This window comes from Drosophila ananassae, chromosome 2R, assembly GCF_017639315.1.
Source record: "Drosophila ananassae strain 14024-0371.13 chromosome 2R, ASM1763931v2, whole genome shotgun sequence".
Classification (NCBI taxonomy): Eukaryota; Metazoa; Arthropoda; class Insecta; order Diptera; family Drosophilidae; genus Drosophila; species Drosophila ananassae.
In genome coordinates, this window is record NC_057928.1 from 16,549,089 (window position 1) to 16,565,613 (window position 16,525).

General features: G+C 46.2%; 3 protein-coding genes across 10 annotated transcripts; 2 read left to right on the forward strand and 1 right to left on the reverse strand.

The window, feature by feature from the left end:
- The first annotated feature begins 267 nt into the window (after positions 1-267).
- LOC6506789 (transcription initiation factor TFIID subunit 4) lies at positions 268-8,542 on the forward strand. 8 transcript variants are annotated; one of them, XM_032454646.2, is made up of 10 exons: positions 268-451; positions 1,591-2,130; positions 2,765-2,926; positions 3,163-3,894; positions 4,569-5,111; positions 5,172-5,399; positions 5,463-6,380; positions 6,440-6,613; positions 6,675-6,800; positions 6,867-8,542. In XM_032454646.2, the coding sequence occupies exons 2-10, from the start codon at positions 1,795-1,797 to the stop codon at positions 7,023-7,025; spliced, it is 3,378 nt and encodes a 1,125-aa protein (XP_032310537.1). In that variant the 5' UTR covers positions 268-451; positions 1,591-1,794; the 3' UTR covers positions 7,026-8,542. The 8 variants fall into 8 exon arrangements, with proteins under 8 accessions (XP_032310537.1, XP_032310540.1, XP_032310541.1 ...); XM_032454649.2 differs by having other exon boundaries at positions 269-451; positions 1,591-2,007; XM_032454650.2 differs by having other exon boundaries at positions 270-451; positions 3,163-3,414.
- A 570-nt stretch (positions 8,543-9,112) lies between these two features.
- Positions 9,113-13,172, forward strand: LOC6506790 (WASH complex subunit homolog 5). Its single transcript, XM_001957201.4, has 6 exons — positions 9,113-9,363; positions 9,415-9,517; positions 9,577-11,025; positions 11,078-12,465; positions 12,525-12,896; positions 12,954-13,172. Exons 1-6 carry the CDS (start codon positions 9,242-9,244, stop codon positions 13,105-13,107), a joined length of 3,588 nt encoding a protein of 1,195 aa, XP_001957237.1. The 5' UTR covers positions 9,113-9,241; the 3' UTR covers positions 13,108-13,172.
- Positions 13,126-16,280, reverse strand: LOC6493193 (phosphoglucomutase). Its single transcript, XM_001957200.3, has 4 exons — positions 15,965-16,280; positions 15,645-15,891; positions 13,456-14,674; positions 13,126-13,397 (listed from the first exon to the last, which is right to left on the reverse strand). The coding sequence occupies exons 1-4, from the start codon at positions 16,040-16,042 to the stop codon at positions 13,259-13,261; spliced, it is 1,683 nt and encodes a 560-aa protein (XP_001957236.1). The 5' UTR covers positions 16,043-16,280; the 3' UTR covers positions 13,126-13,258.
- Positions 16,281-16,525: the final 245 nt, after the last annotated feature.

Below are 16,525 nucleotides of genomic sequence, written 5' to 3' on the forward strand. Positions count from 1 at the left end.
CCTGCTCTTTTTAATCTTTCTCAATTTTACCTAGAAGAAAAAATCAAAAAACATTTTAATTTATTTATTTAGAAAAAAATGTTAATATTTTGACCTTGACTTAAAATTTCCATTGCTATATCGTTATATATAAATAAATGAACATAATTCTTGCCATAAATTTTGAAAAACATTGGTTTTGAATCATTTTCAAGGCCTTACAACACTGAAACATTGCCAGACTTAAAAAAAGCTAGATTTCTAGCCAAAAGTATTTAAACTGTTCACAATAGCTAGAATTAGCAATAAAATAGCCAAAATGGCAACCCTACCCAGCTAGTTTTTCGCAACGCAACGGCGGTCCGTAAACAATATTTTTATTCGGTTTTCGGCTAAATCGCCAGCGAATCGCAACGGGAAAACGTCTAAAATGCGCCCCAGTGCACCGAGTGCGAACGCAAAATGAATTGAAGTGAGTGCATTGGCCGCGTGGCTGGAAAACTGTCACCGACGGTTGCAGGCTGTACATTGTACAAAACTGATACCGAAACACACACACACATGCAGGCACCGACATATGCAGCAACGTATAGCGTACATATGTACATTTGGTACATGCCGCCGCCCGCTGGCCGTGGAAGCAGGAAAGATTACTAATCTACGGGCTGCTCCAGATTCCAAATTGTCCCAAAACATGTTTTTGATATAAGAGAAAGTTAATGGGGCCAAATTGCATACTCTTACTTGATTTTTACCGAATTTTCCCATACCCTTAAAAAATTACATTATTTACTTCAAAGCTATTAATTTTTTTGGAGCAAATTACATGGATCATAATTGCCTCCTCGGGACGTGCGCTCTCCAACACTGCTCATGCCATCGGTCCGGCAACGCCGCTTTCACCATTCCGCTTTACACGCGCATTCGTGAAAATGGCGCCGCGAGAGAGCTAATTTCGCGATTACCAACACTCAAATCCAACGATATAGAAATAGCTGGTGGTGGCGCTGCCAAATTTTTTTGTACATCAAAATAATCAAAATAAAGCGTTTCCCCAGCGTCCGAATCTGTCCGTTGGAGCGATCGGACGCGCGAAGTGTGTGTGAGTGTGTGGCGGATAAAAGAACGGGCGCCACTGGCCGCCAAATCGGGGAAAAACAAAAGACCCAACAGAGTCGGGGGCAGTGGAACCAAGATAACACACGCGACGGACAAACGAACTGACAGTCGGACGGACGGACGGTAGAGACGTGCGGGTGAGAGAAAGGAGGGCGGCGGCAGCTGCGGCGGGTCGCGGAATTCGGATTTCACATTTCAGCGGAGCACCCGCGACCGCTTTCAGCCTTTTTGGCCAAGGTGATTGCAATTACGCGCGTATGTGTGTGTTAGTTGTGTGTACATATGTGTGGGTGTGATACAGTATTGGCCTGCTCCCACGTCTCCAGACATCTGCCGTTTTAGGGATCAGGTACAAAGATACAGGTAGCAGCCGAAGTCTACCTGTATCTGTCCCTAGTCGTGTGCCTGTACCCACCCCCTGCACCCTCTACCCTCAGCACCACCCACCCACTTTTGTATATAAACATTAAAGTTGAACCACTTGCCTTTTAGTTCGCCGCTGGCATGCAAAGGACTCTGTTACTGGAGAAACCCCACCACAGGATGAGAAGCAGCAGCAGCAGTTGATCGCATCGGATTGGATTGGATTGGATCAGAAACAACTAGCTAGCGCTCCAGCTCTCCTCCAGCACACACACACACACTCAACACATACACTCCCCCCTTCTGTCATCCGCCTGCGAAGCATCCAGCACGATGAACACTAGCCAGACAGCTGCCGGCAATCGGATAACGTTCACCACCAGCCAGCCACTGGCCAATGGAACGATCAATATAGCCGGTAATCCCGGAGCTGTCATATCGACGGCACAGCTGCCAAATACAACAACAATTAAGACGATTCAGGCGGGGATCGGAGCCGGACAGCATCCAGGAATGCAACAGACGGGGACACAGCAGACGCAATCCGTAGGTGCCACCCAAACACAAACCCTAGTTATTAAATCCAACCACCATGCTGTCACCCTGCCGGCGGGTCTAGTCTCAAGTGCACCAGCAGGAATCGTAACCATGACCAAGACCATCAATCAGGTATCCACATCAATGCTAAACTAGCTCCACTTCGGGCGTTAGACGACGAAATATTGCAAGTCCATCGAGTCGCATCACTCGTCTCGTCCACTATTCTGTTCCCTAATCCGCCAAAGAACTTCCTCCTCAACTCCTTTTCTCAAATCGGAATGTAGTGGAAAAAAATAAAACACGTTTGGTTACTCTTATTACTATTTTTTTCTGCTTTCAACCGCTTTATGTCCCAACTGCCAACTCCAAAACACCAATATCCCGCCAACTACTTATTAATTTAATTATTTTATTTAGCGGATTGCTTCTCTCCCAATCACTTGCATTTAAATATTATTTTTGTAGAACTTTTTGCTTAAAACGCTCGCTTCAAAGTATGTGTAGAACCACTCCAGTAAAGAAACACGCCCTTCAAAATTCAAACGCCACCAAAAATTGGTCAGCACAACATACATATCATATACTTATGTATATTTTTCGGAAAATGCCTTTGTTTTGTAACTTTGATGTGTGAACGGACGATGATGAACCAACTGCGAACTGCTGCATGCTGTAGGAACTATGATACTCCCTTCTATACTCCCAACTATAAGTTTCCTTCTCCCGAAAATATTACTAATGATTTTGATGTTTTTTTGCCCAGGCCGGTCAGCCGCTGTTGAACTCGATGCTGCCAGCGGGCGTTGTGGTGGGAATGCGTCACCAGGCGCCGGCGCAACAGCAGCCCAAGAATGTACCCGCCAATCCCATCAGCCGTGTGGTGATCAACTCGCATATGGCGGGCGTGAGACCGCAGAGTCCATCGGTGAGTACAAAAAAAAGGATATATGCTTGAGATAAGGTCGTTTGTTGTGGTGGGTTCTTCTTCTACTAACCCCCCACATGGCAAGCCTCTAACCTCCCACCAGATCCACCACACCACACCACACCACCCACCCACCCACACACATTTCGCACTAAAAAAAAAAAAAAAAAGCAAACCGTCACCATGCAGCCGTTGACAAAATCGAGTCTCTGTCTTCTCTTTTTTTTTAATTTTAGATAACTTTAAGCACACTGAACACGGGCCAGACCCCGGCACTGCTGGTGAAGACGGACAATGGATTCCAGCTGTTGCGTGTGGGTACGACGACGGGTCCGCCGACGGTGACACAAACAGTAACAAATACTAGCAACAATAGTAACAACAACAACAACAACAGCAGCAGTAACAGCAACAACAACAACACAACAAGCACCACAAATCTATCCTCAACTACACAGATACGACTGCAAACTGTGCCGGCTGCAGCTGTAAGTAGATATCAACAACAACAACAACAACAATCGCAGCAGCAATCTCAGCAGCAACAGCAACAGCAGCAACAACAACAACAACAACAACAACAAGCATCAAGCACTACCGCCAGCACTAGCATAGCACTTCGCAAAACGATTGTCCGTACTTCTTCATCCACAATCCCATCCAGCAATAATAATAATAATAATAATAATAATAACAACAATAATAGTAATAACAGTATTATCAATGCCACCACCACCTCCAACACAACCACCACCACCACCACCAACAACAACAACAACAACAGCAACAAATTATCCGCTAACCAGCAGCAGCAACATCAACAACAGCAACAACAACAGAAGCTGCAACAGCAACAGCAACAGCAACATCTTAAGCAGCAGCAGCAAAAACAGCAGCAACAGGCATCAGCTGCTGCTGCCGCTGCAGCCGCTGCCAATGTGGCAGCCACCATAAAGATAAAGCAAAACGTAAAGAGATGTGCCATCCGGATATCCATCCATCCATACCATAAAATTTGTCTCAATTATACTCTCCTCTGTTCTACTTTGTCTGTTTGATACTATGCTTCAGTTGTGTATTTTTTTTTTTCGGTTCGTTATCACGAACATCATTTTAGTTTCATATCCAGCATATGTATCTCTGAGATACATGTGCGGATAGTTCTTAGCTACGTTTTGCATGCATGCTGCGTTGTGTAAACTGTCTCCTTATTTCGATTTCGATTCAATTTAGTTATATTGCGCTGTCCACGATCTGCTGTTTCTAGGGCATCGTCTCTTCTCACCAAATGATGTGCGCTGGGCTGCTGTGTTATCAATGGGATGGAAAATCTACTCGAACTGGATGCAGTTTATTGTCTTAAACTGCATACCACAATTGCCCCGAAAATCATTTCATTTTCCCAGTCATAACCCCCCGCCCTTTGCACACTCATTCGAGACCAAGGACCTCTCTCTACCCTGCCGCCATCCTAAAAATTTCAAAAGAACCATCATTATCATCTTTATTCTTCTATACATTTTTGGATTCTATATTTTTTTATTAATAATTCTAATGCTTATTGATCTTATTTTTGCACTAATTTTAACACTCCCCCGTGTTCTTGACTATTTAATTGATTAAAATTATTATTTCTCTGCAGTCTATGCCCAACACGACCGCCTCCAACAACATTATTGTCAATTCGGTGGCCGGTGGCTACACATCTGCCTCGCAGCCGCCCCATCTGACGCAACTGAACTCGCAGGCGCCGCACCTGCCGCAGATAACACAGATTCAGACGATACCGGCACAGAACAACACAGCCGGATCAGCAGGGACGACGGGTGGCGGGACAACAGCATCGGCGACAACGACGACCACACAGCAGGGAAATACCAAAGAAAAGTGTCGCAAGTTTTTAGCCAATTTAATCGAGCTGTCGACACGGGAACCGAAGCCGGTGGAGAAGAATGTGCGCACCCTCATCCAGGAGCTGGTCAATGCGAATGTTGAGCCGGAGGAGTTTTGCGATCGCCTGGAGCGCTTGCTCAACGCCAGCCCGCAGCCCTGTCTCATTGGATTCCTTAAGAAGAGTCTACCGCTCCTGCGACAGGCTCTCTTCACCAAGGAGCTGGTTATCGAGGGCATCAAGCCACCGCCCCAGCATGTTCTTGGCCTGGCCGGACTCTCTCAACAGCTGCCCGTAAGTCTCACTGAGAAATGCATCTGAAAAGTGGTCTAATCTATTGGTAATCCTCTGCAGAAAATCCAAGCGCAAATCCGTCCGATAGGCCCCAGCCAGACAACGACCATTGGACAGACGCAGGTGCGGATGATTACGCCGAATGCTCTGAACTCGCCGCGACCCACCATCGGCCACACCACAATATCGAAGCAGTCGCCCAACATTCGACTGCCGACGACCCCGCGTCTGGTCAGTACGGGAGCCATTCGGAGTCAGATACCTTCGCTGCAGGTTCCAGGACAAGCGGTAAGTGGAGATCTTCCATGATTCCCATTATAATACTAAATTATAATCCCTTTTGTTCTTCAGAACATTGTACAGATCCGGGGACCTCAACATGCCCAGCTCCAACGCACTGGATCGGTGCAGATCAGAGCCACCACCCGTCCGCCGAATAGTGCGCCCAACAGTGCGGGCAAACTCACTGCCGTCAAGGTGGGCCAGACCCAGATCAAGGCCATTACACCCAGCCTGCACCCGCCCTCGTTGGCCGCCATTTCCGGCGGTCCGCCGCCGACGCCCACGCTCTCCGTTCTGTCCACCATTAACTCCGCGTCGTCCACATCGCTGCCGGTGCCATCGCTGCCCACGGTCCACTTGCCACCCGAAGCTCTGCGAGCCCGCGAACAGATGCAGAACTCCTTACACCACAACAACAACAATCACTTCGAGCCGAAGCTAGTGGAGATCAAGGCGCCGTCCCTGCATCCGCCTCACATGGAACGCATCAATGCCTCGCTCACGCCCATCGGAGCCAAGACCTTGGCGAAACCCCCGACGATGATCAGCAAAGCTATCAGTAAAAAGAAGCGCGATGCTCTGGACGGCCGGGATGCGGATGGAAAGTTAATTGGCGTGGGTGGAGCAGCGGGTGCAGCGACTACGGCCAATTCGTTTTTTCAGCAGAGTTCCATGTCGACCTCGATGTACGGGGATGATGACATCAATGATGTGGCTGCCATGGGCGGTGTTAATCTGGCGGAGGAATCGCAGAGGATTCTCGGCTGTACCGAAAACATTGGCACCCAGATCCGTTCCTGCAAGGATGAGGTGTTCCTGAACCTGCCGGCGCTACAGGCTCGAATAAGGGCCATTACCACGGATGCTGGGCTGGACGAACCGACGCAGGATGTGGCCGTGCTGATATCGCACGCCTGCCAGGAGCGGCTGAAAAACATTGTCGAGAAGTTGGCTGTGATAGCGGAGCACCGCATTGATGTCATCAAGGTCAGTAACTATTTATTACCATTATATACCATTATAGAGCTAATGGATGACATTTTCAGTTGGATCCTCGGTACGAAACCGCTAAGGATGTCCGCGGCCAGATCAAGTTTCTGGAGGAGCTCGACAAGGCCGAGCAAAAACGACACGAGGAGCTGGAACGTGAGATGCTGTTGCGAGCGGCCAAGTCGCGATCGCGAGTGGAGGATCCCGAGCAAGCGAAGATGAAGGCGAGGGTAAGAGTACTCCTGGTGTTACTTAGAGAAACCTTTTCTTAAAATGTATGTTCCGGCGTAGGCCAAGGAGATGCAGCGCGCGGAAATGGAGGAACTGCGCCAGAGGGACGCCAATCTGACGGCATTGCAGGCAATTGGACCGCGAAAGAAGCTTAAATTGGACGGGGATGCGGCCAGTGCGGGAGTGGTATGTGCCAGATAATGAAAAAATATTCAGTTAAGAAGAAAAATTAATAAAAATGAACAATGACAGGGTTCCAGTAGCAGTGGACTGCTGAGCAGCTCAGGATCGGTGCCAACAACGTTACGACCGCGCATCAAGCGCGTCAACCTACGCGATATGCTCTTCTACATGGAGCAGGAACGAGAGTTCTGTCGCAGCCCCATGCTGTTCAAGACGTACCTCAAGTGATTGCTGCTGTTGTCCATCGTACATCGCATCGCCGTCATCACCACGCTGGCCCACTCCTTCCGCTACCGCTCCCGCTCTCGGGGCTGGCGTGGTGGCGTCGTTGTGTCTCCTCCCACTTTAGAGTTTCCTTCATTTGCAATATTAATTAGCCTCCATTTTACCGCATCCTTCATGCCTATTATCCACCCTAACCCTCTTGTTGTTTTCTTTTTAGTTAGGCCAAACCTATTTAATTTTTAAAATTATTTTATACACTTATATTCTAATTTCTAATCGCACTTGATTTTAAGCATAATTTAAAATACGTTTATTATTATTTTCGCCCCCCAATAAATTGTCTGTAAAACTTAAACCAAACCAATCCAAAAACCAGAGCAAAGTAAACGATAAACGAATACAGAAAGTAAAATAATATAAAAATTCTACGAGAAAAGCATAAACAAAAAAAAAAAAAATGAAAACCCGCAGTGAGCCGGCGTTTGAATTGTAATTTGTAAAATAATGTTTGCATTAACTGCATTGACGGCCTTATCTAAACGATATAAACATATACATTAATATTTAATTATTTAGCTTAGTTTGTTAAACGAAAACGAAGCATAATTCCTAGATATTAAGCGAAACAACAAGTGAGAGTGTGCGCGTGCGACGGTTTTTGGTTTTTAAAACCAAAAAATGATCAAAAAAAAAAAGATGATCCGGCAGAACAGCTAACAGAAACAAATCTAAACAGAACACATCAAAACGCAAGCAAACAAAATATCGGGCGTACATTGAATTAGCTCTAGTTGTTTAAACAAAACGATGTAATTTAAAAAAAAAAAAATAACAAAAAAAAACAAACCTATTGTATAAAAAACAAATTTTTGTGAAATTATCCGAAATCGCGAAAAAATCCAAACAAATTGTAAATACAGGCTAGGCTACGATTTTTCTAATAGTTATATTAGGTAAAAAACAACACACACGTATATAACAAATTCTCGAGCTGACAAGGACCCTTCTTGGCACTCCAAAAAATTAATTATGTTTTTATTAGTGGCGCTCGTTTATCCATAATGTAACAACACGGTTCACTAGGCTATAAGTGTGCATTAAATATTTTTGTGCAAAGGTCCGAAAACTGACCAAAAATCGGCCTCTCCAAGTCCCAGAATGCAAATCACCCCGAATATACAAAAAATCATCCAGCCCACAAACACACACAAAATAGACAAATTTTTATACAATTAGCCAGATAATTCTTGTAAAATATAAATCTATTTAATTGACAAACAATTGATGTAATTCAGCAAAATTTACAAAAACCTAAAACCTAAAACAAAAACGAAAGAAATTCATTGTGTGTATATTAAATTAATCTATTAAACGTAAAAAAAAAAACAGGCAAAGCAAACCGTAAACACAGCGCATAGTTTGGTAGGCATACAACTGAATATATATAAATAGTATATATACTTATTATGTTTTAAAATTAAGCGAAAATAAAAAAAAATTCAGAAAACTTTTCAACTGAGCACGGCAAAAATTATTAAATGGGAAATGTTGTGCACAGTGTTTTCTACTTATTTACAAATTAATTTTTTACAACGGATGGAATATGTAACGGTATCTCAGTTAATTAGCTAGTTAATTCATTAAATTTTATGTAGTTGAATTAAATTAAATAATTTTATTGATATTTTTATATATTCATTTTATGTTAATTATTACTGAAATTTTGTGTAGACCCCATACAGAACTTCTAACACGAAATAAATAGAACCAAATTTACATTTGGACTCAACCAGAAAAAAACACTTTATTGGAAAATACTTTATTTTTAATATTTTGTTTTTATTTTTTAATGTGTATTCGCACTTTAATTTCAAATCGCTCGAACACATTTCTAAAATATACTCATTATGTTATTCAGCCTGTCTTTAATTTTAAATGTGCTTATTATGGCTTTTATGCATAAAATTTAAAAATTGCTACGCAAATACGTTTTATTTCACAGATCGAATTAAACTATATATCAAAACTACGCCCGCCAAAGTTTTTAAACCAAAATTAGTGTTGGTCAACACTGTTTAAAAATGAGCTCCGGTCACACAATTCAGGAATTTAAACAGTGACTCGTTACCAAGTCACTTTATTTTGATATATTATAAACAGCACTATTATATTGACAAAGTCGGACTCACCAAGGCGTAAACAATGCTGTTCCCGGCACAATGACCGACTTCCTCCATGAAAACAATGCCTGCGGACAGAATCTTCTCAACATAGTGTCCGTGGGCAACTCCATAATAGCTGAGATTCTTCGGCTTAAGGACTACGTTCCCAGCATATACAGGTAACTGAGCCATTTTCACGATCCAGATGGACTAATTGCCACTCCCCTTAGATTGGATACAAAGGCAGATAAGGCGAAATATGGGGAGGTCATTGTGGACTTTAGCTACTTCAAGGTGGCCGAGGAGCACGAGAAGAAAATTGAGCAGAACCAAGTGAGGATTGGACTTTCATGACCAATTTTGTGTTCATTATTCATCCAATTTTTTTTTAGGGGCTCACCGAGGTGGACGACGAGGTGCGCACCCACTTGCCGTTGATCACCCGGTTCTACCTGGCCTTCCAGAGTATCCACCACTATGCCACCGATCTGAAGCAGTACATCGAAGAGCTGAACAGCGGCTACTACATCCAGCAGACCCTGGAGACGGTGCTGCAGGACGAAGAGGGTCGTCAGCTTTTGTGCGAGTCCTTGTACCTGTTTGGGGTGATACTACTCCTCCTAGACTTTCATCTCCCTGGCGACGTGCGGGAGCGTCTGTTGATTTCCTATTATCGCTACAGCGGAGGAGAGTCAACGCCGGGCGGCGACGAGAGCAACATCCACGATGTGTGTCTGCTGTTGAGGTCTACGGGATACGTGCATCCTGCCCAGGCATCGCAGATCCTTGCTCCTCTTACTGGCAAACAGGCGACGGCAACTGCCGAAAAGCTATCTGTTCCCAAATACCCAGAGGCCTACTTCTCTCGTTTTCGATTCGATGATGACTTTGTGGATCTGGTGGTGGCCCGAATTCGCTGCGACGACATCTACAACCAGCTAACGCTCTACCCACATCCCGCCCACCGGTCTACGGCGCTGTCAACGCAAGCCGCCATGCTGTACGTGTGCCTTTACTTCTGCCCCAAGGTCCTGCACTCCCAGGGATCCCAAATGCGCGAGATCGTTGACAAGTTCTTCTGCGACAACTGGTGTTTGTCTGTCTACATGGGTGTCACAGTGAACCTAGTGGATGCCTGGCAGGACTTCCCCGCAGCCCGGTCCGCCTTGAGCAACATTATCAGCCGGGAAACCATCAAGTTCCTATGCCAGCAGCAGAACGAACAGCTGGCTAAGATTCATCAGAGGACCCAGGACATCTGCCAAGAGGGTGTCCTGTGCGATGATTTTGTTTTGGAACACGCCAACAAGATAATCCTGCTGATGCGGCAATCGAATGTTCTACTTCGCTGGTACAGCCTACACACCTCCAAGGAGGTCTTTGTCTTCCACCATACCACTGGTGCGGCTGAAAAGATCTATCAACTCCTCCTGGAAGAGCTCCAGTTTGATCGAAAGGCTCTGTACCAACTGATGATCAACTGCAGCCAAATGGAGCTCAGAGTCAAGGAGCTGCTGACGGAGATTCTCCAAAGCAGGGATAGTCGCTGGGTGAAGTGCCGGGAGGAGGCTGTGCAGCGAGTGCTGGAACTAAGTGAAGCCTTCGATGGCTCCAGACCGCTGGCCAAGATCGAGCCGAATACTCAGTTGCAGCAATGGTTTGGAGAAGTGGCAGCGCGACTGAAGAAATTGGAGCTGAGCCGGGCACAGAAGTCGGGAAGAATGATTATACAGGTGATGCAGGCCCTGGACGAGGTGCAGGAGTATCACAATCTCCACGCCAATATGCTGGTCAAGCAGCAGCTTCAGGAGACGAGGGACATGCTGAACAGGATGGCCCAGGTACGGTGTCATAATCCCTCTCACATGTTATAATAATTAGATTCCTTCTTAGATAATCTACCTTAAAGAAGACATCGAGATACACATCCAAATGATCTCGGACTTCAGCTACGCCTGGCATCTCCTCCGACAGGACTTCATGCCAATAATGCAGGACCACATTAAGAGACAACCGCATGCAGTGATCGATATTCGGGCGATATTCCTGAAGCTGGCCAGCACTCTGGAGGTGCCGCTGATGAGGATCAATCAGGCGAGGAGCGAAGACCTGGCCTCCGTCTCCAATTACTACAGCACTGAGCTGGCCAACTTTCTGCGAAATGTGTTGCAAATCGTTCCAGAAACCATGTTCAGCATTCTGGCGGATATAATCCACCTGCTGACGAATGTGATCAAAGAGTTTCCCACCCGCGTGGAGAAGGAGAAGCTCAAGGAGTATGCCCAGTTTGAGGAGAGAGCCAAGGTGGCTCAGCTGACCAACTCTATTGCTGTCTTCACCAAAGGAATCCTCATGATGAAGACCACCCTGGTTGGTGTGCTCAAACTTGATCCGAAACAGCTGCTGGAGGACGGAATACGCAAGGAGCTGGTCAACCACTTGGCCGAGGCCTACAACTTGGGATTGGTATTTGCGCCCGAAAAAGGAAAGTCTCCCGTTCAGCTCCTTCAACAGAAGCTGGAAGCTCTGGGCAAGACAATCGAAGGGTATCGTAGATCCTTCGAGTACATTGAGGACTATCTAAGGGTCCAGGGCTTGCGCATCCTGCTGGAGGAGACGCAGCGCATCATCAACTACAATGTGGAGAAGGAGTGCAATGCCTTTTTGAAGAACAAAGTTCAGGAGTGGCAATCGGAATACCAAAGCCAGATCATCCCCATTCCCAACTTTCCACCACTGCAGGGAGATTCCTCCAATTCCAACAACTTCATTGGTCGCCTCGCTCACGAGATCCTGCGCTGCACTGAGCCAAAGAACACCATATACCTGAGTCTCAAAAACACGTGGTACGAGAAGAAGGGCTCTCACTCGAAAATCTTAGCTGGATCCGACTTCTTTGGAATGCTCCGGGAGGCTCTCGCTCCGGCTGGAATGGTGGGGCTGGAGCGTCTTTATGCGCACATGTTGGCTGATGATCTGAGGCGCAATCTGGAGCGACTGCAGCGAAATCTCACCACGGATCGTATGTGGGTGGATGCCATGGCTAGTTTAACCAAGGAACTGGAGGCCCGGGATTTTCCACCGCCCGAGGTGGCCAAACAGCCACTGAAGTATTACCAGGGTTACACCCAAAGGTGGCTCAAAGTGTGGCCAACGCTCTTGGATTGGGTTCTCTCCATGGGACAGAAGCAGTTGCTGCGACAGCAGATCGCCGGGGAACTGAACTTCAGCAGCAAGTGTGAAGCCAAGCTGCTGGCCAACACGGCCGACACAATGAACCGGTAAGGATACATGTCCCTAATTGGAATGAAGGCTTCTCTAATAAATTTTCTATTCGTAGCGCCCTTATGCTTGAACTGTCGCTTGGAAATCATCTCTGCAATGAAGAGGGTGTCAGTATGCTAACTGAACTGCAGGACATCCTGCTCTACACGGGAAACTACGAGCCCCTGGAACAGGTCTTCCTTGTCACCAAAAACACCCACAGCGTGTCTCTGTTCCTGTTCCTCTTTACGATCGCCCACCTGGGGCGTCTGCAACATTCCCCAAATGTTGATTGCCTGCTCCCCAAGACGGCCAAGGATGCGATCGATTGTGTGCCTTTCATTGTGGGACTGCTAACGATCCTCCAGCAATTCCACATGAACGTGAAAATGCTCTACATCTCCTACATGAGCCAGTATGTGGTGACGGTATCGGAAGCTCAGTTAACGTAGGTTTCTTCTTATTTTCGAAAGATTCTCTTGCAATGCAGTATCTTATCTTCCAGGGACAATAAAGTTCTGGGTCCGGATGTGGTCACCAGCCTGCACTTTCTGCAAGAATTCATACACATCGCTGGACTACCACTGAAGGTACTGCAGCAGCGCATTCCCAACATTCTGCTCAGCGAGTTCGAGTATATGGCCACGCCATTTAAGTAATGAAGACCAAGATCCACCTGGTTGGGCTACACAAACTTTAATAAATCGGAAACATAACAAGGAAATGCCTCGCTGAGGTACTTTTGGGAGATTTTCGATGGAGGGGCATTAGTGGATAATCTCAGGAATCTTGTCCAAGCCAGGATGCTCTTTACGTTATAACGGTGGGAGCAGTGCGGCCCGTGAACTTGGGCAGTTGCGAGATCTCCAGGGCGATGTCAATCAGTGGCTTCAGCATAACAGCGGCCTGTCCCAAAACATTCTCCTTCTCGTAGGAGTCGATGTATAAACTGCAAGGAGAACTGGTCATTTCGGGAGACAGAGAAGTAATATTTTTGAAAAACTTACCGCACGGTGGCTCCAGAGCTTCCAGTTCCACTGAGGCGCACCACAATACGGCTGCCGTCTTCGAAGACAATGCGAAGTCCCTGTTTGGTGGCCACCGACTTGTCAACGGGATCCGTGTAGCTAAAGTTGTCGGCCTCCTTGACCTTGTACGTCTTTCCCTCGCTGGAGAAGCTCTTGCCCACAAATTCGGGGGAAGTGATGGTCTTCTCCATGGTGGCCACCATCTCGTTGCAGGGATCCGAAGCGCACTCCTCGTAGTCGTATCGGGTAAAGTAGTTACGTCCATAGACGGACCAGTGCTGCTTCAGGATGTCCTCGATACCCTTGCCCGTGTGCTGCATCACCGAAATCCAGGCCAGTACGGCCCAAATACCATCCTTCTCGCGGATGTGGTTGGAGCCAGTGCCGAAGCTCTCCTCACCGCACAGGCACAGCCTTCCGACGTCCATCAGGTTACCGAAGTACTTCCATCCCGTGGGCACCTCAAAGACCTCCTTGCCCAGCTTCTTGCCAACCAAGTCAACCGCCGAGGCAGTGGGCATGCTGCGGGCGAAGCCCTGCACTCCGTTCTTCTGGAAGTAGGGAATAGCCTCGAGGTAGTGGGCAATAACCGCCAGGGAGTCACTGGGAGTCACAAAGAACGCATTGTAGCCGATGATCATGTTTCTGTCACCGTCGCCATCGAAGGCAGCTCCAATATCATAGTCTCCCTTCGCCACAGTTTCCACCAGGTTCTTGGCATAAGTCAGATTAGGATCCGGATGCAGGCCACCGAAGTCCGGCAGCGGGGTGGTGTGCACCACCGAGGCCTCGGAGGCGCCCAGACGGTTCAAAAAGATTTCCCGGACATAGGATCCAGTCACACCGTTCATGGCATCGATGCGCATCTTCAGGGGCTTTCCTGTGGCCTTGCCACTGACGAAGTCCTTCAGCTTGGCGAAATCAAAGATCTCCTCCATATGGCGGACGTAGTTGGCCACCGAATCAATCACCTCCACAGTGAAGGTCTTTCCGGCGATGTCGTAGGTGGACACTCCCACCTTGGAGATGTCAATCTGGAGGTTACGCACCAGCTTGTACTGCTTGATCTCTGTGGTGATCTTGTAGATGTGGTTGGTGAAGGCATCGGGGGCGGGACCTCCGTTCTCGCAGTTGAACTTGATGCCGAAGTCGTTCTCGGGGCCACCAGGATTGTGGGAGGCGGTCAGGACAATACCACCTAGGGAAACGAGCAATTTTAAATTATGAATTAATTTTGTGTTTGTTATTTTAGGATTAGGGATCCTACACTACAGTCCAGCAAAGACAGTTTCTCCCCCAAAAAGTCTTAATATCTTTCGCATTAATCATCCGATTCTTGAGCGGAATACCTTAATCGATTCGTAGATCGATTCTCCATAAATCTGCATCAAAATCTAGAAACAAAATATTTTTCAGATTTTTTTTCAAAATTTTCTGTAGGGTCCCCTTCAAAAATCCATAAAAGTGCATGGAGCCACAATATGGCCCCCAGCGAAGGCTATATCTTTGGCTACAATATTCCGATTCTTGAGCGGAATACCTTAATCGATTCGTAGATCAATTCTACATAAATCTGCATGAAAATTTAGAAACAAAATATTTTTCAGATTTTTTTCAAAATTTTCTGAAGGGCCCCCTTCAAAAATCTATAAAAGTGCATGGAGCCATAATATGGTCCCCAGCGAAGATTATATCTTTGGCTACAATGATCCGATTCTTGAGCGGAATACCTTAATCGATACGTAGATCGATCCTCCACAAATTTCATTAAAATCTAGAAACATGCTATTTTGTAACTTATTTTCAAAATTTCGAAAATCTATAGAAATGACACTATGAGTCCCAGAAATGTTCCTAATTGTAAAATACTTGTGAACATTAAAGCTTGTTTACTTCTAGTCTGATACAGAACTTATCAGTAGATGTAGATGGCTGGCAACAAAATAAAAATTTGTTCCCAAAAGAATCTTTTGTTTTTAAATTCGGCTTTGGAACAACGGTATAGTAACTGGTAACTGTTAACTGGTTTAAATTATTTTGTTACAGGTTTGACCCCAGGGACCTCTGTCTGTTAGCAGCGCGACAAAAGTTGATTACGGAGGGATGGGTCTTATCAATTAAAATCTTTACGAGCACAGTGGAGGCTGTAAAACTAGGAAGCTACTCACCCAAGGCCTTGTTGTGACGAATCAGGCTGGACACTGCGGGGGTGGACAGGATGCCGTTCTGACCCACCAATAGCTTCGCAACACCATTGGCCGCAGAGAGGCGGACAATAAGCTCGGCGGCCTCCTTGCAGTAGAATCGTCCATCGCCGCCAACCACTAAAGTGGAACCGTCCAGAGCAGCTCCATTGGCCTCCAAAATGGCCTGGACAAAGTTCTCAGTGTAATGGGGTTGGGTGAAAACTTTAACCTTTGAGGATGAAGAGATTTAAAAATTTGTTAAATAAGTTAAGTGAAAAGATCTGTGAATTTTCCAAACTGACCTTTTTGCGCAAGCCACTGGTGCCTGGCTTCTGACCCTCGTAGATCGTTGTGGGCACGGTTTCCACTGATAGCGACATCTCTCTGGAGTTTTCCTGCTGCTGGCTGAATTCCAACTGGACGACTTACCCGCGTTTGCGTGCGATGAAAATTGAGTGTCAGCCACAGCGCAGCGAAATTCGCCTCCCACTGATAAGCTACATCTGATCAGCCACACCGACTAAGATAACCGCTATCTTGAATGCGTGATGTCCGACAGAAATTATCTTTGATTAGGGGTGTGTCTCTGGACTTCTCTAAAGCCAATAGGTTCGATAGCCCTTGGTAATCATTGCCTAAAAGCTCTGCTTTCATCATTATTTGAAATTTTGTAGCGGTTGGAACTTAAAACCAATACGCCGATCTGCTAAAAGTAGGGTGCAATGTCATTCAAGGGCACTCTAGGTGCCGGCAGACAGCTGTTTTGAATGGAAACTTTGCTGAAAGTACAACAAATAATAACTAGTACTAATCAAATAATGAGGCAAAAGATATTAATTTTAATGAAAACAGAAACAAAACAC

What these genes read in the sequence shown, in the direction of transcription:
- LOC6506789 (XM_032454646.2), top strand. Translation starts at nt 1,795, where the DNA reads ATGAACACTAGCCAGACAGCTGCCGGCAATCGGATAACGTTCACCACC. An exon ending in TGACCAAGACCATCAATCAG is followed by an intron (nt 2,131 to 2,764) that starts GTATCCACATCA and finishes TTTTTTGCCCAG; the next exon opens with GCCGGTCAGCCGCTGTTGAA. An exon ending in CCATAAAGATAAAGCAAAAC is followed by an intron (nt 3,895 to 4,568) that starts GTAAAGAGATGT and finishes ATTTCTCTGCAG; the next exon opens with TCTATGCCCAACACGACCGC.
- LOC6506790 (XM_001957201.4), top strand. Translation starts at nt 9,242, where the DNA reads ATGACCGACTTCCTCCATGAAAACAATGCCTGCGGACAGAATCTTCTC. An exon ending in AGAAAATTGAGCAGAACCAA is followed by an intron (nt 9,518 to 9,576) that starts GTGAGGATTGGA and finishes ATTTTTTTTTAG; the next exon opens with GGGCTCACCGAGGTGGACGA. An exon ending in ACGGCCGACACAATGAACCG is followed by an intron (nt 12,466 to 12,524) that starts GTAAGGATACAT and finishes TTCTATTCGTAG; the next exon opens with CGCCCTTATGCTTGAACTGT.
- LOC6493193 (XM_001957200.3), bottom strand. Translation starts at nt 16,042, where the DNA reads ATGTCGCTATCAGTGGAAACCGTGCCCACAACGATCTACGAGGGTCAG. An exon ending in CCAGTGGCTTGCGCAAAAAG is followed by an intron (nt 15,892 to 15,964) that starts GTCAGTTTGGAA and finishes TCATCCTCAAAG; the next exon opens with GTTAAAGTTTTCACCCAACC. An exon ending in TCGTCACAACAAGGCCTTGG is followed by an intron (nt 14,675 to 15,644) that starts GTGAGTAGCTTC and finishes TCGTTTCCCTAG; the next exon opens with GTGGTATTGTCCTGACCGCC.